This window comes from Trachemys scripta, chromosome 9, assembly GCF_013100865.1.
Source record: "Trachemys scripta elegans isolate TJP31775 chromosome 9, CAS_Tse_1.0, whole genome shotgun sequence".
Taxonomy (NCBI): Eukaryota; Metazoa; Chordata; order Testudines; family Emydidae; genus Trachemys; species Trachemys scripta.
The window spans coordinates 47,017,146-47,037,014 of record NC_048306.1 but is presented as its reverse complement, the minus strand read 5'-3'; the positions used below and the strand labels follow the sequence as shown (position 1 = coordinate 47,037,014).

The window sequence follows — 19,869 nt, the reverse complement described above, 5'->3', positions numbered from 1 at the left end:
GAACTGGGATTGTTTAGTCTCCAGAAGAGAAGAATGAGGGGGGATTTGATAGCAGCCTTCAACTACCTGAAGGGGGGTTCCAAAGAGGATGGAGCTCGGCTGTTCTCAGTGGTGGCAGATGACAGAACAAGGAGCAATGGTCTCAAGTTGCAGTGGGGGAGGTCCAGTTTGGATATTAGGACACACTATTTCACTAGGAGGGTGGTGAAGCACTGGAATGCGTTACCTAGGGAGGTGGTGGAGTCTCCTTCCTTGGAGGTTTTTAAGGCCCGGCTTGACAAAGCCCTGGCTGGGATGATTTAGTTGGGAATTGGTCCTGCTTTGAGCAGGGGGTTGGACTAGATGACCTCTTGAGGTGCCTTCCAACCCTGATATTCTATGATTCTATGAAGGGTGAGCGGTGCATTAGACATCAGGATTAGAAATCTTATGACAAGGCCAGGGCCTCAGCCATCCCAGCAGGGGGCATGCTAGGGAGTAGGCCATTCACTGTAACTCTAATCCCAAATTCTCAGCCTGAAGGAGCCATAGGTGCTGGAACTAAGGGTGTGGGGGGTGCTGCAGCACCCCCTAGCTTGAAGTGGTTTCCATTATATCCAGGGTTTACAGTTTGGTTCAATGGCTCTCAGCACCCCCACTATACACATTGCTCCTGGAAGGAGCTGTTCTAGGGAATAGCATAGGAAAGCTGGCTGCAGCTGGCACCCAAACCACCTCGTGCCACAGTCTGCCAGTTCAGACATGATGGTAAGGGATGGTGCCTGAGGGCTGGCTGAGAAGGCTTTATAAATATACAAGAAATAAATGGCACAGAGTGGAATAAAGATAGCGCCAGCAAAGAGGAAACAGGAGGGAAGAGGGTGCCAAAGGTACTGAAAAGAACATGTAATTCTAGCACAGGAGGCTGGTGAACAATCCTGTCAGTACACACAGACACATATGTCCTGCGGGTCTAATTACAGCAAGGCCAGAGAGCAGGGCACAACAGCCACACAGCAGCTACCTGCCAATGCACAGCTCTGCAGCCTGTCGCTGAGCTACCTGGACTGCTGCTTGGGAAGTTCTCTTCACTCCACCCTACATTTACAGAGTACATGCCAGTAGCTGCTGGCCCAGACATTCCAGTCACATGCAGGTCCACAGCATTAGACAAGACCTAGATATTGTTATTATTTATTATTATTGCTGGTGCTTCCAAGTAGTACAGGATGGGGTAAATGGAGACAAATGCCCTCAAACCTACAAGCAAAACCACCACAGATGTGTGTGTGGCACCAGTGGTTGGCACTTCCCATGCCCAGACTTTGTGATCTTTAGTAACAATGCAGCAATGGGGCGGGGGTGCCATCCACCCCCCCTTTTTTATTTTTATTTTTAATTTTTTTGCTTGGGGTGACATTGCTGGGAGCCGGCCCTGGCCCAGCCACTCGCCCTGTCAGCGCAGGAGCTGGGATCCGTGCCCCCTGCCCAGCCCGGCGGCACCCTGCACAGCCCACTCAGGGAAACACCACGCTGCCCTGGGGAGACTTGGAGCGGCAGCAGGACCCGTCCTCCCTCCCTGCATCCCGGGCCCCGCTTCCCTCCCTCCCCGGCTCCTCACTCACTCCGGGAGTTCCTCTCACTGCCACCGCCACAGCCCAGGCTGCGGCGGCGGCGAGAGGGGCTCCCAGAGTCAGGGCTGCCCGGGGGGGAGGGGAGGGCAAGTGGGGCAATTTGGGTCTCAGATGGTAAGGGGGCGGGGCTGCGAGCTGCGGCTGAGCGACGGGAACACAGGCCCCTCTGGAGACACCACACCGTGGTAGCGCTGTCCGGGAGAGGGGGTAAGCGGCATGGTAAGGGGCCGAGGCCAGGCACCCCCCCGGCCCCATCCCCCACAACCCTGACCCCCAGCTCTGAGCCCAGCCCCTCTGAGCTGGGCACCCCCAACCCCATCCCCCACAGCCCTGACCCCCAGCTCTGAGCCCAGCCCCTCTGAGCCGGGCACTCCCCGACCCCATCCCCCCACAGCCCTGACCCCCAGCTCTGAGCCCAACCCCTCTGAGCCAGACACCCCCTGACCCCATCTCCCCACAGCCCTGAGTCCAGCCCCTGTGAGCCGGGCACCCCCCAACCCAGAGCCCAGCTCCCCACCCAGCTCTGGGCAACAGCAGCACCACCCCCAGGCAGTGACAGCCCATTGGTACCAACCATCACCATCACCCAGCAACAGCCCATTATGTAATTGCAAATGTATACATACCATTAAAGCATTTAATGTTTTTAAATAATGTATTTAGTGTATTTTCAAATTATTACAAATTAATTTTTGAATGTATTTCACTAGTTATTTTTTACATTTCCAAATACATGTTACTATAGTATTGCAACTTTTTTTATGGAAGGGGCCTCCAAAATTGCTTTGCCCCAGGCCACCTGAATCCTCTGGGCGGCCCTGCCCAGAGTGTGTGAGGAGCCGGGGAGGGAGGGAAGCGGGGTCCCCTGGAGCCAAGCCCAGGCTGTGGCAGCAGCAAGAGGGGCTCCTGGAGTGTGTGAGGAGGTGAGCGGCCGGCTGGGCTCGTCGGTGCTGAGCAGGTAGCCCCGCAGCTGGAGATCCTCGCCTTCCCGCTCGCTGGGGCTGGGCCAGGGCATGGTGAGGCTGAAGAGGAGCAGGTCCAGGGGGCTCTCCAGGTCCTCGGCCGCCAGCATGTCAGGGGTGAGGGAGGTGAGCACGAACTGATCCACCTCGGCCACCAGCAGCGCCGCAAAGCCCAGGGAGGGGACTGTGTTCTCCGTGCCGCCTCGCAGCTGCACCGCCACCTGGAAGTACTCCCGTTCCGCGCTGCCCAGCAGCTCCACCCGCATGGGGACAGAGTCGTGGCTGGGCCAGAGCTCGGCCACCATGTGCTGGTAGCGGATCCCACGTTTGGGGGGGGAACCAGTGCTGGGGCGTCAGGAGGTGTGTGGGGGGGCCACGGGGGGCCGGGGGGGGCGCGGGGGGGGGGGGGGGGGGCAGCCAAAAATTTTTTTTGCTGGGGCAGCAAAAAACCTAGAGCCGGCCCTGGCTAGTACCCCAATCTCCAACTCCTTGGGCCCCATCCTGTCATCCTTACTCAGTTGGGAGCTTGGCCAAGGAAGGATGGCCCAATATTTACACTGGTGTGCTGTCCAATACTTTTTGGGACAGTGACAGCAACAGTGATACCAGTAACTATCCATTTACACTGAGGAGTGAGACAGTCAGAGTCCCCTCCAGGAGCCTGCACAGCTCAACTGGTCCATCATTCCAGCACAACAAACACACTGTGAATAAAAACATGTTCCACAAAATGCTAGTGGTATGATCAGAGGGACTGACGGGGAACCACAGCCAACATTTTGAAACTTATGTTCCTAAAGGCTGGCATCTAAACAAATGACTTGATTTTCAAAGATGCTGAGCACCTGCCTTAAGGAGCTTGGCTTGTTTAGCCTGTCTAAAGGAAGGCTGAGGCAAGATATGATTGCTCTATATAAGTACATCAGAGGGATAAACACCAGAGGAGTTATTTAAGTTAAGGGCAATGTTGGCACAAGATGAGAGGGTTACTCAGCCTGTGCAGTAACTGAGGTTCTTCGAGCTGTGTCCCTGTGGGTGCTTCACTGTAGGAGCGGCAGTGCCCCCTGCACCTGGGATCAGAGATCTTCATCAATAGCATCCGTCGGACTGAATATAGAGTCATAGAACCATAGAATATTAGGGTTGGAAGAGACCTCAGGAGGTCATCCAGTCCAACACCCTGCTCAAAGCAGGACCAATACCAACTAAATCATCCCAGCCAGGGCTTTGTCAAGCCGGGCCTTAAAAACCTCTAAGGATGGAGATTCCATCACCTTCCTAGGTAACACATTCCAGTGCTTCACCACCCTCCTAGTGAAATAGTGTTTCCTAATATCCAACCTAGGCATAGTGATGGCTAAAAATGTCTGCTGATGCTCATGTGGTCCACTTTGCAAATGTCAGCAATGGGGACATTATTGAGAAAGGCAATTGCGGTAGAGAGCAAATGGGTGGAATGTGTTTCAGGAGATGGTTGTTGATTGTGTAGTTGGTAGGACAGATGTATACATTGTGAGATCCACTTGGAGATGGCTGCGCCTTTCAATCTCTCGGCCGATGAGAGGAATAATCGTGCGATTTTTGGAAAGGTTTAGTTCTGTCCAGGTAGAAAGCTAATGCTTGTCTGATGTCCAGGGTGTGCAATGCTGCCTCCTGTTGGTTGCTGTGTGGCTTTGGAAAAAAGCAAGAAAGGTGGATAGGTTGGTATGGATGGGAAGAGGATGGTACCTTGGGTAAAAACTTGGGATGTTGATGTAGTGCAGGGGTCGGCAACCTATGGCACATGTGCCAAAGACGGCATGTGAGCCAATTTTTAATGGCACGCTGCTGCCTGCCGGAGAGAATGGGCCAGAACCAGGGAGAAGGTAGGTACCCACTGTATGTGGGCAGGGGCAGGACCCCAGACGGTAGCGGGCTGAGCGGGTCTGGCAGCTGGGATCCCGGCTGGCAGGAGCCGGCGGATGGAACCCCTGAGTGGCAACGGGCTGAGCCACTCAGTCCACTGCCGGTCTGGGGTCCCAGCCACCGGCCCCGCACAGCCCACTGCCAGTCTGTGGTTCTGGCTGCCAGACCCTTGCCAGACGGGGTCCTGGCCGTAGGCCCTGCTCAGCCCGCTGCAGGCCTAGGTGAACAGAACCCCAGACCAGCAGCGGGCTGAGCGGGCCGGTGGCATAAGATCAACTTTTTAATTTAATTGTAAATGAAGCTTCTTAAACATTTTTAAAACCTTATTTATTTTACACTACAACAATAGTTTAGTTATATAATATATAGACTTATAGAGAAAGACCTTCTAAAAAACATTAAAATGTATTACCGTCACGTGAAACCTTAAATTAAAGTGAATAAATGAAGACTCGGCACACCACTTCTGAAAGGTTGCCGACCCCTGATGTAGTGTTACCTTGTCCTTATGAAAAATTGTGTACAAGGGCCATGTCATAAGGACTCCAATTTTGCCAACCTCTCGAGCAGAGGTGATAGCGACAAAGAATGATATTTTCATAGATAAATGAATGTAAGAACATGTTGTCATTGCTTCGAATTAAGGTCTAGTAAGAGTATAGGATGAGGCCAGGGTCAGGTCCAGTATGTGTGCGTAAAGATTTTGGAGGCCCTTCAAGAAACATTTTGTGAGTAGGTGGGTGAAGACGGAGTGGCCATCTATCTGATCATGAAAAGTCGTGATGGCTGCCAAATGCACACAAATTGAGCTTGTGGATAACCCTGATCATTTAAGGTGTAAAATATAGTCCAAGATAAGTGTCAATGGAGTGCTCATTGTCTCGACTTGATGGGAGATGCACCAGGATTGGAATCTAATCCATTTGTGGAGGTAAGTGCATCTAGTCATGTCGCCTCTGCTATTCAAGAGTACTTGTTTAATTATTTCTGAACAGGTTATTTTTGAATCCAAGAACCATGAAGTAGTCATGCTTTCAGGTGGAGCACTTGTGGATTGGGATGAAGGATGCGATCCATGTCCTGTGAAAGGAGTCACGGAGTGGAATGGAGAGAGATCAGAGGGCAAACCTTCATGCGAATGAGGTAAGTCTACCAGATCTGTCATGGCCATGTCAGAGCTATAAGGATGACATGGGCTCAATCCCCTTGTATCTTGTGGAGTACTCGGAACAGAAATGGGAAGGGAGGAAAGACATAGAGTAGCGGCACATCCCATGTGATGAGGAATGCATCTCCTAGGGATCCATGTCCCAGTCCCACTCTCGAGCAGAATTGAGGGGAACAGGTGTTCTCTGGTGTGGCAAAGATGTCTATGGTGGGGAATCCCCAGCAGTTGAAGATGTAGTGAAGGGCTCACGTATCTAGTTCCCACCCATGATCGTGGGAAAATCTCCTGCTCAAGGAGTTTGCAGTTTGCAGTGGTGTTCTGGTGTCCAGGGAGGTATGTAGCTGAGATGGTGATGCCATGTTGGATACATCAGTTCCATAATTTCAGTTCCTCCGAGCATAGAGAGTGGGACCTCGTTCTGCCCTGCCTGTTGACGTAGAACATGCAGGCGATATTGTCCATCATGACTCTGGTGCAATATGCGATCAGTGGGAGAAAGTGTCGGCAGGCATTGCAGACTGCTCGTAGCTCTAGGAGGTTGATGTGCAGTATGGATTTGGTTAAGGACCATATGCCCTGCACTGTATGAGTGTGAAGGTGCACTCCCAAACCAATTTAGGAGGCATTGGTTGTTAGAATCATGGACGGTGCTGGTTGAAGGAAAGGAACCCTGACACATATGTTCGGGGGCTGTGACCACCAGAGTAGTGAGTCCTTGACTGTCATAGTCATGGATAGGAGTTTGTGCATGCTGTGTCTCTGAGGTACATAGACTGCACTTAGCCACTCCTGAAGACACTGCATGTGTAACTGGGTGAACTTGACCATGAACATGGCCACTGCTATGTGGAGACGTGTTGTCACGGTTCCCTCCACCACGCTGAACTCTGGGGTACAGATGTGGGGACCTGCATGAAAGACCCCCTAAGCTTATATTCTACCAGCTTAGGTTAAAACTTCTCCAAGGCAAAAATTCCTTTCCTTGTCCTTGGACGGTATTGCTGCCACCACCAAGTGATTTACACAAAAATTCAGGGAAGGGTCACTTGGAATCCCTATCCTCCCAAAATATCCCCCCAAACCCCTTCACCCCCTTTCCTGGGGAGACTTAAAAATAATATACCAACCAGTTGCCTTAGCAATGTGAGCACAGACCAGACCCTTTGTCTTCAGGACACTGAAAATCGATCATGTTCTTAAAGAAGAACTTTATTTATAAAGAAAAAAATAAAAGAATCACACCTGAAAAATCAGGATGGAAGGTAACTTTACTGGGTAATAAAAAGATTTAAAACACAGAGTATTCCCCTCTGGGCTCAGCTTCACAGTACAAAAACAGGAATAAAACGACCTCTGTAGCATAGGAAAATTCACAAGCCAAAACAAAAGATAACCTAATGCATTTCTTTGCCCTACTCACAGTTTCTGTGGTTTCAGATGGATTATTCCAGATATATTTTTAGGAGATATTGTATCTGCTTGGCTTCTCCCTCCATCTGGAGAGGGAACAACACACAGAACAAAAACAAATCCCCCCCCCGCAGATTTGAAAGTATCTTCTTTTCTCATTGGTCCTTCTGGTCAGGCGCCAACTAGGTTATTTGAACTGCTTAACCCTTTACAGGTAAGGTAATCCAGTGCAGCTGACAAGGATACATAAAGTTTGCTACTCTTCCCCCTATATCCATGACACATGTCCTGGCTTAGATTTTGGGGTAGGTTCTCACTATGGATACAAGATCAACTGTAGTAAAAAATCTGTGAGCTGGGAGGAAGGCTCTGGCTTGTATTGCATTCAGTTGTGCCCCGATAAACTCCAGGTGTTGCACTGGTGTCAGTGTAGATTTCTCCAAGTTTATGTGAAGGCCAAGGCTTGAGAAAAAGTCCATTATTATTCAAACGGTGTGAAGGGCATTGGTTTCAGATGAGGCCTTGAGAAGATAGTCATTGAAGTATGGAAAGATGACAATGCCCTCTTTTGATAGGTAGGCAGCAACTACCTCAAGGACTTTGGAGAACACGCGAGGTGCTGTCAACAGTCTGAAGGGTAGTACCTTTGACTGATAGTGATCAGTCCCCATTATGAACTGGAGAAACCATCTGTGGGCAGGATGTATTTTGATATGAAAATATGTGTCTTGGAGGTCAATGGCCTAGAACCAGTCCCCCTGGTCCAGTGCTGGGATAATTATGGAGAGGGTAACCATTTTGAAGTGTTGCAGTTTGATGAACTTGTTTAGGTTTCAAAGGTCCAGGATTGGTCTCTACCCACTGGATTTCTTTTGGACCAGAAAATGGGAGTAAAAACCCTTCCCTCTGTGCTGGGAGGCGACCTGTTCTATGGCTACCAGTTGCAGAAGGTGATTTATTTATTTTCGTAGGATGGGTTCATGAGAAGGGTCCCTGAAAAGGGATGGGGAGGAAGGTGTGGCAGGGTGGGATAGATAGGAAAGGGATGGAGTGTCCTTCCTTGATGATCTCTAGAACCCACTTGTTCAAGGTAATCAGCTACCATGATGGAAAGAAAGGGCTAAGCGGTCACCAAACTGCTGGGATGTCGGAGATGGTTGATGTGACTGGAACAGCGGGAGGCTTCTCAGGGCCTTGACCACACCTTCAAAATTGTTGTTTGGTTGACAGCGTGTGAGAAGTAGCCCCTTGAGGAGTCATATGCCTGTGTTTGGTAGAGGGCTTCTGGCGACAGCACTGGGTATCGTATTGCTTCTGGGGAGTGTATTGTGGTGGTCGGAATCATGGGGGAAGTTGGTATATCCCTAGGCGTCTCTTCAGTGCTGGTGTGTACATGCTGAGAGAGTGGATAGTTGCTTGGAAATCATTAAGGGAGTGTAGGGATTCATCCATACATTCAGCAAATAATTTGGGGTCCTCAAAGGGTAGGTCTATGAGGGTGGTTTGTACCTCCTTAGGAAGGCCGACTTAGCAGAGCGTGAGAGCCATGCAGGGTCTGATGCTGGATGCAGTGATTTCTCCATGAGGAGAAGTTGCAACTGAATGTCCCTATCTTTTCTGGCCCTGGTAGTGAGGTTGTGGCAGTGAGCACACTTTTGGGGGATGTGTCCCTCTCCCAGGAAGTGAATGCACTGTGGCTGAGCGTCTGTTACCAGGAAGAATATCTGGCAGGAAATGCACCTCTTAAACCCAGGAGATCTGGGCATAAGGATGGGTGGGGAAAAGCTTCCCAGTTGGGAAGGGCAGAAAGTGGGAAAATGAAAACCTACAAACTAATGGAAAGGGTAAGAAGGTGTAAAAGGGGATTTAATTTTTATAAGGAGAGGACAAAAAGGGAGGAATCAACTATTAAACTATAATAAAAGGTAACAGGTAAGGCACTATCTAACAGGGCAAAAGGAGAAGCGGGCTCGGCTGCAGACTCTGTCCCAGACCAAAGGCAGTAGAGAAGAAACTGGGGGGTGGTCAGACCACACAATGCTATATATATGTCCTGCTCATGGCGTGAGATGGGGGAGGTGCGCATGCGCGGTCTGACAAGCACTGCTGATGAAAATCTCCAATCCCAGGCGCAGGGTGCGCTGCCGCACGTACGGTGAAACATCCATAGGGAAATCACTTGAAGAAGAACAAATGGATATAAGCTGTCCATCAACAAGCTTAGGCTTGAAATTAGATGAAGGTTTCTTACCATTACAGGAGTGAAGTTCTGGAGCTGGGGGAAAAACCTAACTTGTTTCAAGACTGAACCTGATAACTTAAGTTTATGGAGTGGATGGTATGGGAGGTTGTCTACAAGGGCATATGGCCCCTCTATGACTACAATTAGCAAATATCTCCAGTGGCTGGTTATGGAACACTAGATGAGGAGGACTCTGAGTTACTACAGAGAATTCTTTCCCAGGTGCCTGGCTGGTGGATCTCGTCCACATGCTCAGGGTCTAATTTATCGCCGTATTTTGGGTCGGGAAGGAATTTTTCCCCAGCTCAGATTGGCAGAGATCCTGGCTTTTTTTCGCTTTCCTCTGCATTGTGGGGCATGGGTCACTTGCAGGTTTAAACTCGTGTAAATGGTGGATTCTGTGTAACTTGAAGTTTTTAAATCATGATTTGAGGACTTCAGTAACTCAGCCAAAGGTTAGAGGTCTATTACAGGAGTGGGTGGGTGAGGTTATGTGGTCTGCGATGTGCAGGAGGTCAGACTAGATGATCATGATAGTCTCTTCTGGCCTTAAAGTCTATAAACTCTTATTGAAGTCTGTGGGATCTGCAGCTGCCTCTGAAAAATCACTTATTTACAAGCTTAAATATAGATTTAGGTACTTAATGTTTGCATCTGACTATGAAATTTTTGACGTGTAATTTTTGATGTTTGTTGTGCAGCTCTTTGGTGATGTAAATCAGCATAGTTACACTGGTTTCAATAGAGCTACCCTGATTTATTTCAGCTGGGGCGCTGGCCCTGTACATCTAAAACCTTACCCATAATGTTATCTTTATATGAATTTTTGCACCAAACTTAGAGAAGTATCCTGAGAATTGGGCCTGGGGCACCAACACTACTTAGCTGATTTCCTCTCACACTTCCCTCCTGTGCCCGGGTCTATCTCTGATAGGGACATTTTAGAGGTATTTAGGCATTGCTGTACTCCATGCTGCAGCACTTAATTGATTTAGGAGCCAAAATCTCATTTTCAAAAGGGATTTAACCACTCACCCTCCCCTCAGCTTACTGCTAGTCCTCCAAATATTTCATTCTGCAGACCAACAGGAAAGACTCTGTGATCCACTGGTGTGATCTGTGCCCCACACTTTGAGAACCTCTTCTGCACAGAACCTCGGTACAGAGTCTCCCCGCTAGAAGTGTTGTAATGAATGGGATAAGCTGTGGAGGAGTCACAGTCTCCTCCAGTCACAACCACTCTCATCAGAAAGCAATGTGTGCTGTACAAGTACCGGCTATGGGGAAGCTCAAAGCTCGTTCAAACACAGCTTTTTCCAACAGGAGCCTTAGGGAACAATGTGAGAGCCCTGGTTCTGTGATGGGGCATCCTTGAAGAAGGTGACAGATGAGGAGCTCAATCTTGTGGAACATGTACAGCTCGAGTCAGAGCAGGGGAGGTCACATTAAGAATTTGGTAGCACTGTCTGATGCACATCAAGACCCACTTAAAAGAGTCTTTGAGCTGATATTGCTGAGCCCTTGGATCTTTCCATGACAGAGGTGAAAAGTCTAGGGGACTTCCAGAAGGCCTTTGTCCTATCAAGGGAGAAGGGCATGGATCTCCTGACGTCTAGGGTATGTAGTATAACCTCCCTATTGTCTTGGTGAGGCTTGGTGTAGAAGACTGGAAAGTGAATTGATTGATTCATGTGAAATGGGGAGGTTACCTTAGGGATGCACTTTGGATGTGGTCTCATTGTAATCTTGTCTGGAAAGAATAACGGGGGGCGGTGAGGAGGATGCTCCATCAGAGCTCCTATTCTCCTGGCCAAGGTAATCGCTATCAGGAAGACCATTTTCATTGATAGATACATCAGTGAACAGGTGGCCAATGGTTCAAAGGGCCTAGTCAATCCTTTCAGTACCAGGTTGAGGTCCCATGAGGGAGTAGGGAGTTGAGGTTGCAGGAAGAGATACTTCTTAGTGGTTGGGTGTGACAGCACTGATTATCCCTCAACAGGTTGGTGATGTGACATTGCACTCCATAATGTTTTATGGAAATATGCTTATGAGTGTAAATATGATGTAACTGGTACATGCTTTATGCAAAAGGTCTCTTGTAAGGTATCATTACAAAGCTTATAATCTACGGAGTGTGTTCATTCTATTTGTATGTATGTATCATTCTTGTATCTGAAGCTAGAAATATAACATATAACTCTGAGGTACTATTGTAATTATGCAAAGTGTGGGTCATCGATGATGGTTTAGAATCTTGATGGCTCCCATTGACTAGGACAATTGGTTGTAAATGGCTCTGTTTACTTGCAAGCCTTCCTGTGTTCCTGTAAGCTAGCGCAGGAAGAATGGTGGAATCCATCTGAAAGCTGGTGCTTTCCATTTAGATGGAGGGGTGGGGATCCAGAGAGACAAAAGATTCCCGCCTTGTGCCAAAGCTATAAAAGGGAATGAAAGAGAACAAAGAGGGTTCCAGTAATGAGAAAGCCCCTGCTTTTCATCTAAGATGCCTGCCAGAACTAACAAGGACTGTACCACGGGAAAGGATTGGGCCCAGGCTAGGAAGGAGTCTAGTCTGTGAAAGAAGCTTATTGGAACATCTCTGAGGGTGAGATTTACCTGTAATCTGTTTCTTAATGTATTAGGCTTAGACTTGTGTGTTTTGTTTTATTTTGCTTGGTAACTTACTTTGTTCTGTCTTTGATTACTTGAAACCACTTAAATCCTACTTTTTATACTTAAAATCACTTTTGTTTATAACCCAGAATAAGTGATTAATACCTGGTGGAGCAAACAGCTGTGCATATCTCTCTATCAGTGTTATAGAGGGCGGACAATTTATGAGTTTACCCCGTATAAGCATTATACAGAGTAAACCGGATTTATTTGGGGTTTGGATCCCATTGGGAGCTGGGTGTCTGGGTGCTGGAGGCAAGTAACCTGCTGAGTAGTTTTTGGTTAAAGTCCGCAGCTTTGTGGGCATGGACCAGACTCTGGGTCTGGGTTGCAGTAGGCTAGTGTGTCTGGCTCAACAAGGCATGGTTCTGGAGTCCCAAGCTGCCAGGGAAAATGGGCTCAGAGGTAATCTCAGCATATCAGGTGACAGTCCCAAGGGGGTCTCTGTGACCAAACCCATCACAGGTGAAAAGCTGTAATAGCTGCTAGGTGGACCCTGAGAGAGCTTAGAGATAGACCCAGTCTCTTTAGGGTCAATGCCAAGGGAATGCTGACCCATCCCCACTCTGGAGCAGTATCATGGACACTTCTTTGTTCAGGTGAGTGGTGAACAGGTCTCTGGAGGGTGTCCCCCATTGTCTGAATACATCATGAAGTACTGTCGGATCTATTTCCCACTCGTGTTCATGTGGGAATTTGTGACTGAGACTGAGGTAAGACTGAGACTGAGGTAAGCTGCAGACAGAGTAAAGTTGTGGGAGATGCACCAATTCCATAGACTCATTGATTTAGTGCATAGGGAAGGCTATCTTTGAGGAGAAAGAATAATGGAGGATGTCAAGGAGTCGATGATGAGTGTTCTTGACTTCTTCCAGTGGTATTTGGAGAGTGTCTACAACTCTCTTTGCCAACTCCTGGAAGAGATGAAAGTTGTCTGCCAAAGATGGAGGGGAAGAAGGAGGATATGGTCCTTGGCATCACTTCTTCCTCGGCACCACCTGCCTCTTCTTCCATGATCTCTTGTGAAGGTTCCGAAGCTCTGGATGTTGTGGCTGAGGGCTATGCCTCAAGTGTTCTTGGATGAGGCTGGGAGCCCGAGAGGCATGTTGGTGATATGCTGCCCATGGGTCCCAGTAAACCACTGGGGGTGGTGGTGGCGGCATAGAGCCTGGTGGTGTTGCCCATGGAAGGCTGTACCAGGATGGCAGTGGCAGGGCCATCTGTGGGCCTGGGCCTTGTTGGTACTGAGTACCATATGGAGCCTGAGAGGAGTACTGTGATGCCACCTCCTCTGGTTCGCTGTCTGAATTCTCACTAGCAAGTGGGGGAGCATGGCATGGCAGCAGTGATGATTCCCATTCCAAGCAGAAGCTCGGTGTGGAGGTTCCGGTACCAACAAGTGGGAACTCCAGTATGTCTGGTATGCGGATTTCCCTGGAGTGGCGGAATTCCACCAGTGCCAACAGTCCCTGTGTCTGTCAGTGCTGGGGAGGATGAGGATCTTGTCTGTACTGGCTGTTCTGGTGCTGGATGAAGCATCAGTGATGGTATTGATGAAGACTTGCATACCGACAGTGCCTTTTTAGCAGAGTGCTTACTCCTGTGCCTCATTGCTGATGACTCGGTGCCCGTGCCCATCGAGTCCATGGAAATGTCAGTGGTACCAGCTGCTGCCAGTTTACATGAGCTATGGATACTGGACTGAGATGGTCTTGGTGCCAACGGGATCGAAGATACCGAGCAAGACAGAGACCACTTACGGCTATCTCAGGGCTCATTATGGGGACTTCCTGCTCTCTTCTTAGATAGCTTGTGAGAGGGGTGAGCAATCTGTTTCTTTGACCCAAAGCCTTTAGAAGTAGGGGGCTGTGGGGAAGACTTATGTTTGCCAGGTGACTCATAGCGCAGGTCCTGTGAGGGCCTGAGAGATGCCCCCATGAAGATAATCTTCTGCTGGAGCTCTCTGTCCTTATGGGATTGTGGCCAGAATTGCTGGCAGAGACCACAATTCTGCTGGATGTTGTCTTCCCCGTTACAGCGAATGCACTGGGAATGCTTGTCTGCAATCAGGATCGCCTCCTTGCAAGTGAGGCACTTCTTGAAGCCCAGTGAACTGGGCATACCCCACTGCAGGGGGAGGAAGAAAAGTGGAAAAATATTGTTTTTAAATTGTTTTGGGTGAAGAACAAAAGGGGTAAAGACTAAAACTATAACTATACTATACTAACAGACTAACTATATAAATGCAAATAGAGCAATGATCCAAATGGACTGCAAGAGGCTTCATCTCTAGCCACGGTGATTCAGAGGGAATTGAGGCGAGTTAGTCCACATGCGCCAGCTTGCCTTGTGACACAGCATGAGGAGAAACAGTGCATCTGTGGGCTCAATGGACACTGCTACCAAAGTTCTCCAATCAGCAACACAGGGAGGCAAGCACACATACAGTGGAGCACCTACAGGGACACTACTCTAAGAAGAAACATCTGTTTATTATGGAATGTTTCCATAGTTATTAAGGACGAAGCTAGTTCCTCATTACAAGCCAGAGTTCCACAGCCCTTCACACTGCCCAAATGGCTTGAGGAGACTGCCGGAGAGTCTGGTAATCAATTCCACATAAAAGGTTCTCTGCTTCTCTGGGGTTCAACTTCAACTCCCTTACCCTTGTTGGCCCTAGCTCAGGACTCTTCTCCCTCCGGGAGACCTGTCTCCTTTGCAGTCTTCCCACTCCTTTGTCCAGGAGGCAATTCGTTACTCCTCCCCACGTGCAGAGCATGACTATTTGAGTCCTTTCCCTTGCCTTGCAGGTGATGGGGGTTATGCCAAAACCCAATGTCCTTGCCACCCAAACTCCCCCACACCCATTCCTCATTTTCTCTTTATTGTATCACCCCTCCCTTTCTATCCCCATGGCACATCTCTGTCTCCCCACGCACTGGGGTCACTGCAAACATGCTATGCATAGATCATAAACAGGAGTTCCCCAAACCCCATCCATTCACAACCCATTGAGGCTCCCCTCATTCCCTTCCTCACCTACAGGCTAGCAGTGGCTGGGATGAAAACTCAGCTCCACTCCCCAGTTCACCCTCAGACAGCCTCACTGTAAGCACTGATTTCATCCATGCACCATATCTTGCGAGAGCAGGCTTTGTCAGAATTCCCACTGCCAGGCCACTCACATTTCCAGCCCCACCCAAAAATGCTGCTTCCAGATTAAAGAGCTGCATAGGGAGGAAGGAGGGGGGATATTCTCTAAATCCTGGGAGAGAGGAAGGGAGATATCTCGTGGGTTGAAATTGATATAGACTCAGCCTCAGACAGTATTTTCCCTTTTGGGGGCAACCAAACAGGGAACAAAACATGTTTTGGGGCTCAAATAACCATTAAAATAAGCTGAAAAATCAGCCATATGACCTCAAATATGCTAGACTCCACCTGTGACAGCTCTTGCAACCCCCAGGCACAATGGGGTACCCTGAGAGCCCTGGCTGACAATGTGGGTTCCAGCATGTGTTGGGAAGGAAGAAGACTGTCTCCCTCTCTGAGCAAATCCAGCCTCCTGGATCTTGTGCTGCGCAGGGCTGACCCAAAGTCCATGTGAGTCGTTCCATTGACTTCCCTGGGCTTTGGCTCAGGCCCCCGCACAAGCACCTGCCTCTGGCTATGCAAAGATGCCAGGTGGCGGCTCAGGGAGGGAGACAAGGAGACAGGTGTCCACATGCATGCCAAACCCAGCCAATGTACTAATGCTCCAAGGTGGAGATGAAAAGAGGGGCTGAAAGGAAATCTGTACAAGGAGATGTGAGGAAACCCTGAGGAAAAAGAAAGATTTGGAGCTTGTGGGGGGAGGAGGAGGAGAGAGATGGGGAAAAGAAAGAGGCAGGAAAAACCCATACAGCTTTCAGGGCTAGTACATTGTTATTGTATTAAGTCCCCTTTCCCTCTCTGTATTGGAGGTGGACCCGTTCACAATCTTGCACCCTGATGGATCACCACTCCACACACACACACCAGTGTTTGTTGTGTAGAAAACCTTTCCCATGCTTACTATCAACACAGCCAATACAATTTGCTTATCTTTAGAAACAACCCCACCAGCTCCATCCTCCTTCCTTGTTAAGTTATGCAGAATTTAATTCAAAAAGGCATAATTTAAACAAGACCACGAAGGGTCATTCCTCCCCCACCCCCTGCCCTTTATGGTTCCTTTAAAAAAAAGAGTCATTATTCAGAAATTGATCAACATAGAAACTCCAAGTTTAACTCCAATATCAGCTTCATGTGCAGGTTAAAATCTACTTACTAAAATGCACAATTTTACTCATTAATGGCCACAGGGGAAGACTCCCAGACCCTTCTGTGAGCAGAATTCCATAGACGGTGATTGCTTCTAAAACTGGTTCCCCTCTGATGCTGGCACATGGACTGTGTGCTGGGTTTGAGGATGAGCCCTAGACTCAGTGATGATCTCCAGTTCTAGGAGATAGGATATCTCCATTAATTTTGGGGAGAGGGATAGCTCAGTGGTTTGAGCAGTGGCCTGCTAAACCCAGGGTTGTGAGTTCAATCCTTGTGGGGGCCATTTAGGGAACTGGGGTAAAATCTGTCTGGGGATTGGTCCTGCTTTGAGCAGTAGGTTAGACTAGATAACCTCCTGAGGTCCCTTCCAATCCAGATATTCTATGATTACCTTAGACCCAAATGGATCACTTGAGCCCATGATATTATTTGAGTTAATTTTCTTTGGAGATTTGTAAATAATATGAAAAATAATGAAAATGTCATTGAAAATCCTGCAGGTTGGACACAATGAAGTGCAAAGGACAAGCCTATGTAGTGGACAAGTCACTCTGAGGTTTCACTCCAATTGTGCCATAGGCATAGAGGCCGTCCTCCTCGTCTTTTTGCAGCATTCAGGGAGTCTGAAAACCTAACCCTGTGGGTGTCCCACAATCTGAGCAGCTCTTACTCCTGGGGGAATTCTGTACCAAAAAAATTAACAATATTTGAAAATTCTGCAAAATTTTGCATATTTTATTTGTCAAAATAACACAATATAATCATACCAGTATCAATTATTTTGGTAATTTATTTCAAAATATCTGCCAGCAAGTATGTCCGTAACAATACAGACCAACAAAATAAAAAGGTTCTGGTAAAAATTTTTTTGACAAATAGATTCCTTACGAGGCATATTAATACAGAACTTTGTGTAATTCATTTAAATTACAATACAGAACTGTATTTCCTGTACCTGTGAAAAGCAGTGCACAGGCTTGTGGGAGTCAGGGTTAACAGAAGAGCTGAGGGAGAGGGAAAGACCCTAGGAGTGAACCTGGAGGGTGTTGGGTGTCGGTGGGCAGTTTTTCTTTGGGGAGGGGATTGTTAGGGTGTTAGGAATCCTCCCCCATGCAGATCCTGGCTGACCCCAAGCCTCTCCCATTCAGTCAGGCATGTCTGCCCCTGTTTATGCACCCCTCATCCCCCTGGGTCTCTGCAGCCACCCTCCCCTGTCCCCAGGCCCAACGCTGTCACCCCACCCTGTCACCCTGACTGAACAGTGTTCAAAGACTCAGTGACATGGTCCCTGCTGTAATGTTGTTCCCTTCCTGAGAGACGAGGTTAGCAACTGTTTAGTTTGTGTTTATCCCTGCCCTTGTCAGAGCATCTGATGCTCCTAAAGAAGTCATACAGTAAGGTTGCAGGGCACCTGTCTGGATCACACACACCCCTTCCCCATTTCCAGTGACCCAGAAGGAATGCAAACTCCTTGTGAGTTTGTGATAGTGATGAAAGATCGTTTATTACCAGCTTCTCCATATCCTGCAGGTACCGAGCACACTGCCTATGTCCATTGTATTCCACTAGGTCCCTCACAGTGCAGCCATCCCCATCCCAGAGACTTGGGTTTATTCGGTGGGAAATCAAAGTCTGACAGCACTGCAAACAGATAAATAACAACATCATAGATGTATATAGTGCCCAGAACCTAGGAGGGACTCGAAACACATTTCTGCCAGTGCCCTCTGCTTAGTTCTGTTAAGTCAACCTGATCCCTTCAATTGGAATAAACAATGGTGGCCACCAGGGGGCATACTGCATCTTCCACAGGGTCTGCCTTCAAAAATATCAGCTCAAGTGCTGACCAGGCCACTCCTATTTATTGGGATTCAGCAAGAAGCCAGCCCGAGCTGTTACAGCTCTCGAAACGCAGGACAAGAACAAGACTCAGGCATGAACTGGGCACTCTGATCAGTGATTTCACCCAGACATTCCCTTTATTGTAACACTCCCTTGCTGCCCTGAAGGAACACTCAGGAATGCCACGGGGATATGTGTGATGCACAAAATCCCTGAAATGAGTCACAGATGGAGGTGTTTGGTGTTGCCTTCTTACACCTGCCCCTCTAGGTTCCCCAGGCCCTTCTCCGAGCCTTGAGTCTCTTCCTAGATTTACCTTCAGACCCTAAGTCATTGTTGCTATCCTTCTAGTTCAGGACTGAGCAGGTAGGGTTGCCACTGCTGTGCATTTCTCTGACCAGACAAATAGGTCACACAGTATCACTGTGCAAAAATTGTTACAGCAGCCTTTAACATACTGCAAATCTCAGTGTCTTGTGACAAGATGAGGACTACTGCAATGGCTTCCTCAAGGGCCTATCAACACTCTTCTTGCGAAAGCCAGGCCAGACGTGTTGCCGTAGAACAACAGGAGGTGCTGAGTGCAGGCAATGCCACACCCCAAGCTGCTGCCCAGAAGTCACAGTGAGGAGACAGAAATATGGCAGCTGAGCACTCTAGCCACTCAGACAGCCTGCAGCTTTTTTTTTTTTTTAACATTTTTTCCCCCTGGTGAGCTCTCCTGCCTCTAGCACATGAAGCAACTGTATTTGTGTTTTTGTTCTCTTGTCCCCATTTCCCAGCATTGCCAACTCTTGTGTTTTTAGCACGTCTTGTGATATTTGGGCTTTTTCTTCTTAAAGCCTCAGCTCCCGGAATCATGTGATTATGTGAAACTCCCAGCTTCCATTTTTTTAAACGTTAATTTCTTGCCCTTGTGGTTCAAAGGTTCAAAGACTTGAAGGCAAATACATACTTTAAATCTCGTGAGTTATTACGTCACTCATTTTTTGGAGCCTGACTTGATTTTTGAATGCCTGGGCCAGCAATGCTGCTTTTCACTTCCTTAGGCTGCCTCTCGTTTTACATCATCTCCAATACTTGTATTAAACTTTCTTAATGTTCCAAGCTAACCTTACTTAATCCAAATTTCACTTGACAGATTTACCCCGTTCCCCTTGTCCTCTCATTACGAGAGCACAACTGTCCTCTCACTGGATTTATTTCAGAGACTCAAGATTTTGGGGTCTCAGAAAAGGCCCAATTTCTGTTCCCCCCGTGATAAAATCCCAACTGTCCCCTTTAAATCCTTTAGGAAGTTTGGACATTGGGAGTTTTTTTTAGTAAGACACTTGAGAAATATGCATAAGAAAAAATAAAAAGAATGGTGACTCTTTCTGTTCAGAGGCCTTGTCTAGACTAGCCTTTTTGGTCCTACTGTAACTAGAGAGTTAGCTGCTTGCCAATTAACACATGTTAACTAACTCAGATCCTGAATGTTTATGTCCTGGAATGCTTTGTGGAATGTCTAGATCAGTGTTGACATCATGTTAGTTAACACCTGTTAATTGGCAATCAGTTCACTCAAGTTATGGCAGGGCCACCACCTCCAGTCTAGACAGGCCAGGGAGACGCCCTGAAAATCAGGGAAGCCCCAGGATACTTGGGAGTGCATTACTCATCTATTTCCAGAAAGGAAAAAAGTTTCAGAACAAAGTAACCCCCCGCCACACACACCCCTCCTTCCCCTGGGTCCCTAACAGCCCA

The 19,869-nt window shown here is 48.2% G+C and overlaps 1 protein-coding gene across 1 annotated transcript in view; it reads right to left on the bottom strand.

Moving 5' to 3' along the window:
• The window catches only part of ESPNL (espin like), an 85,725-nt gene that overhangs the window by 20,489 nt on the left and 45,367 nt on the right, over positions 1 to 19,869 (bottom strand). The window contains 1 exon segment of the mRNA XM_034781850.1: positions 2,491 to 2,920. Coding sequence (XP_034637741.1) covers positions 2,491 to 2,920 — 430 coding nt within the window.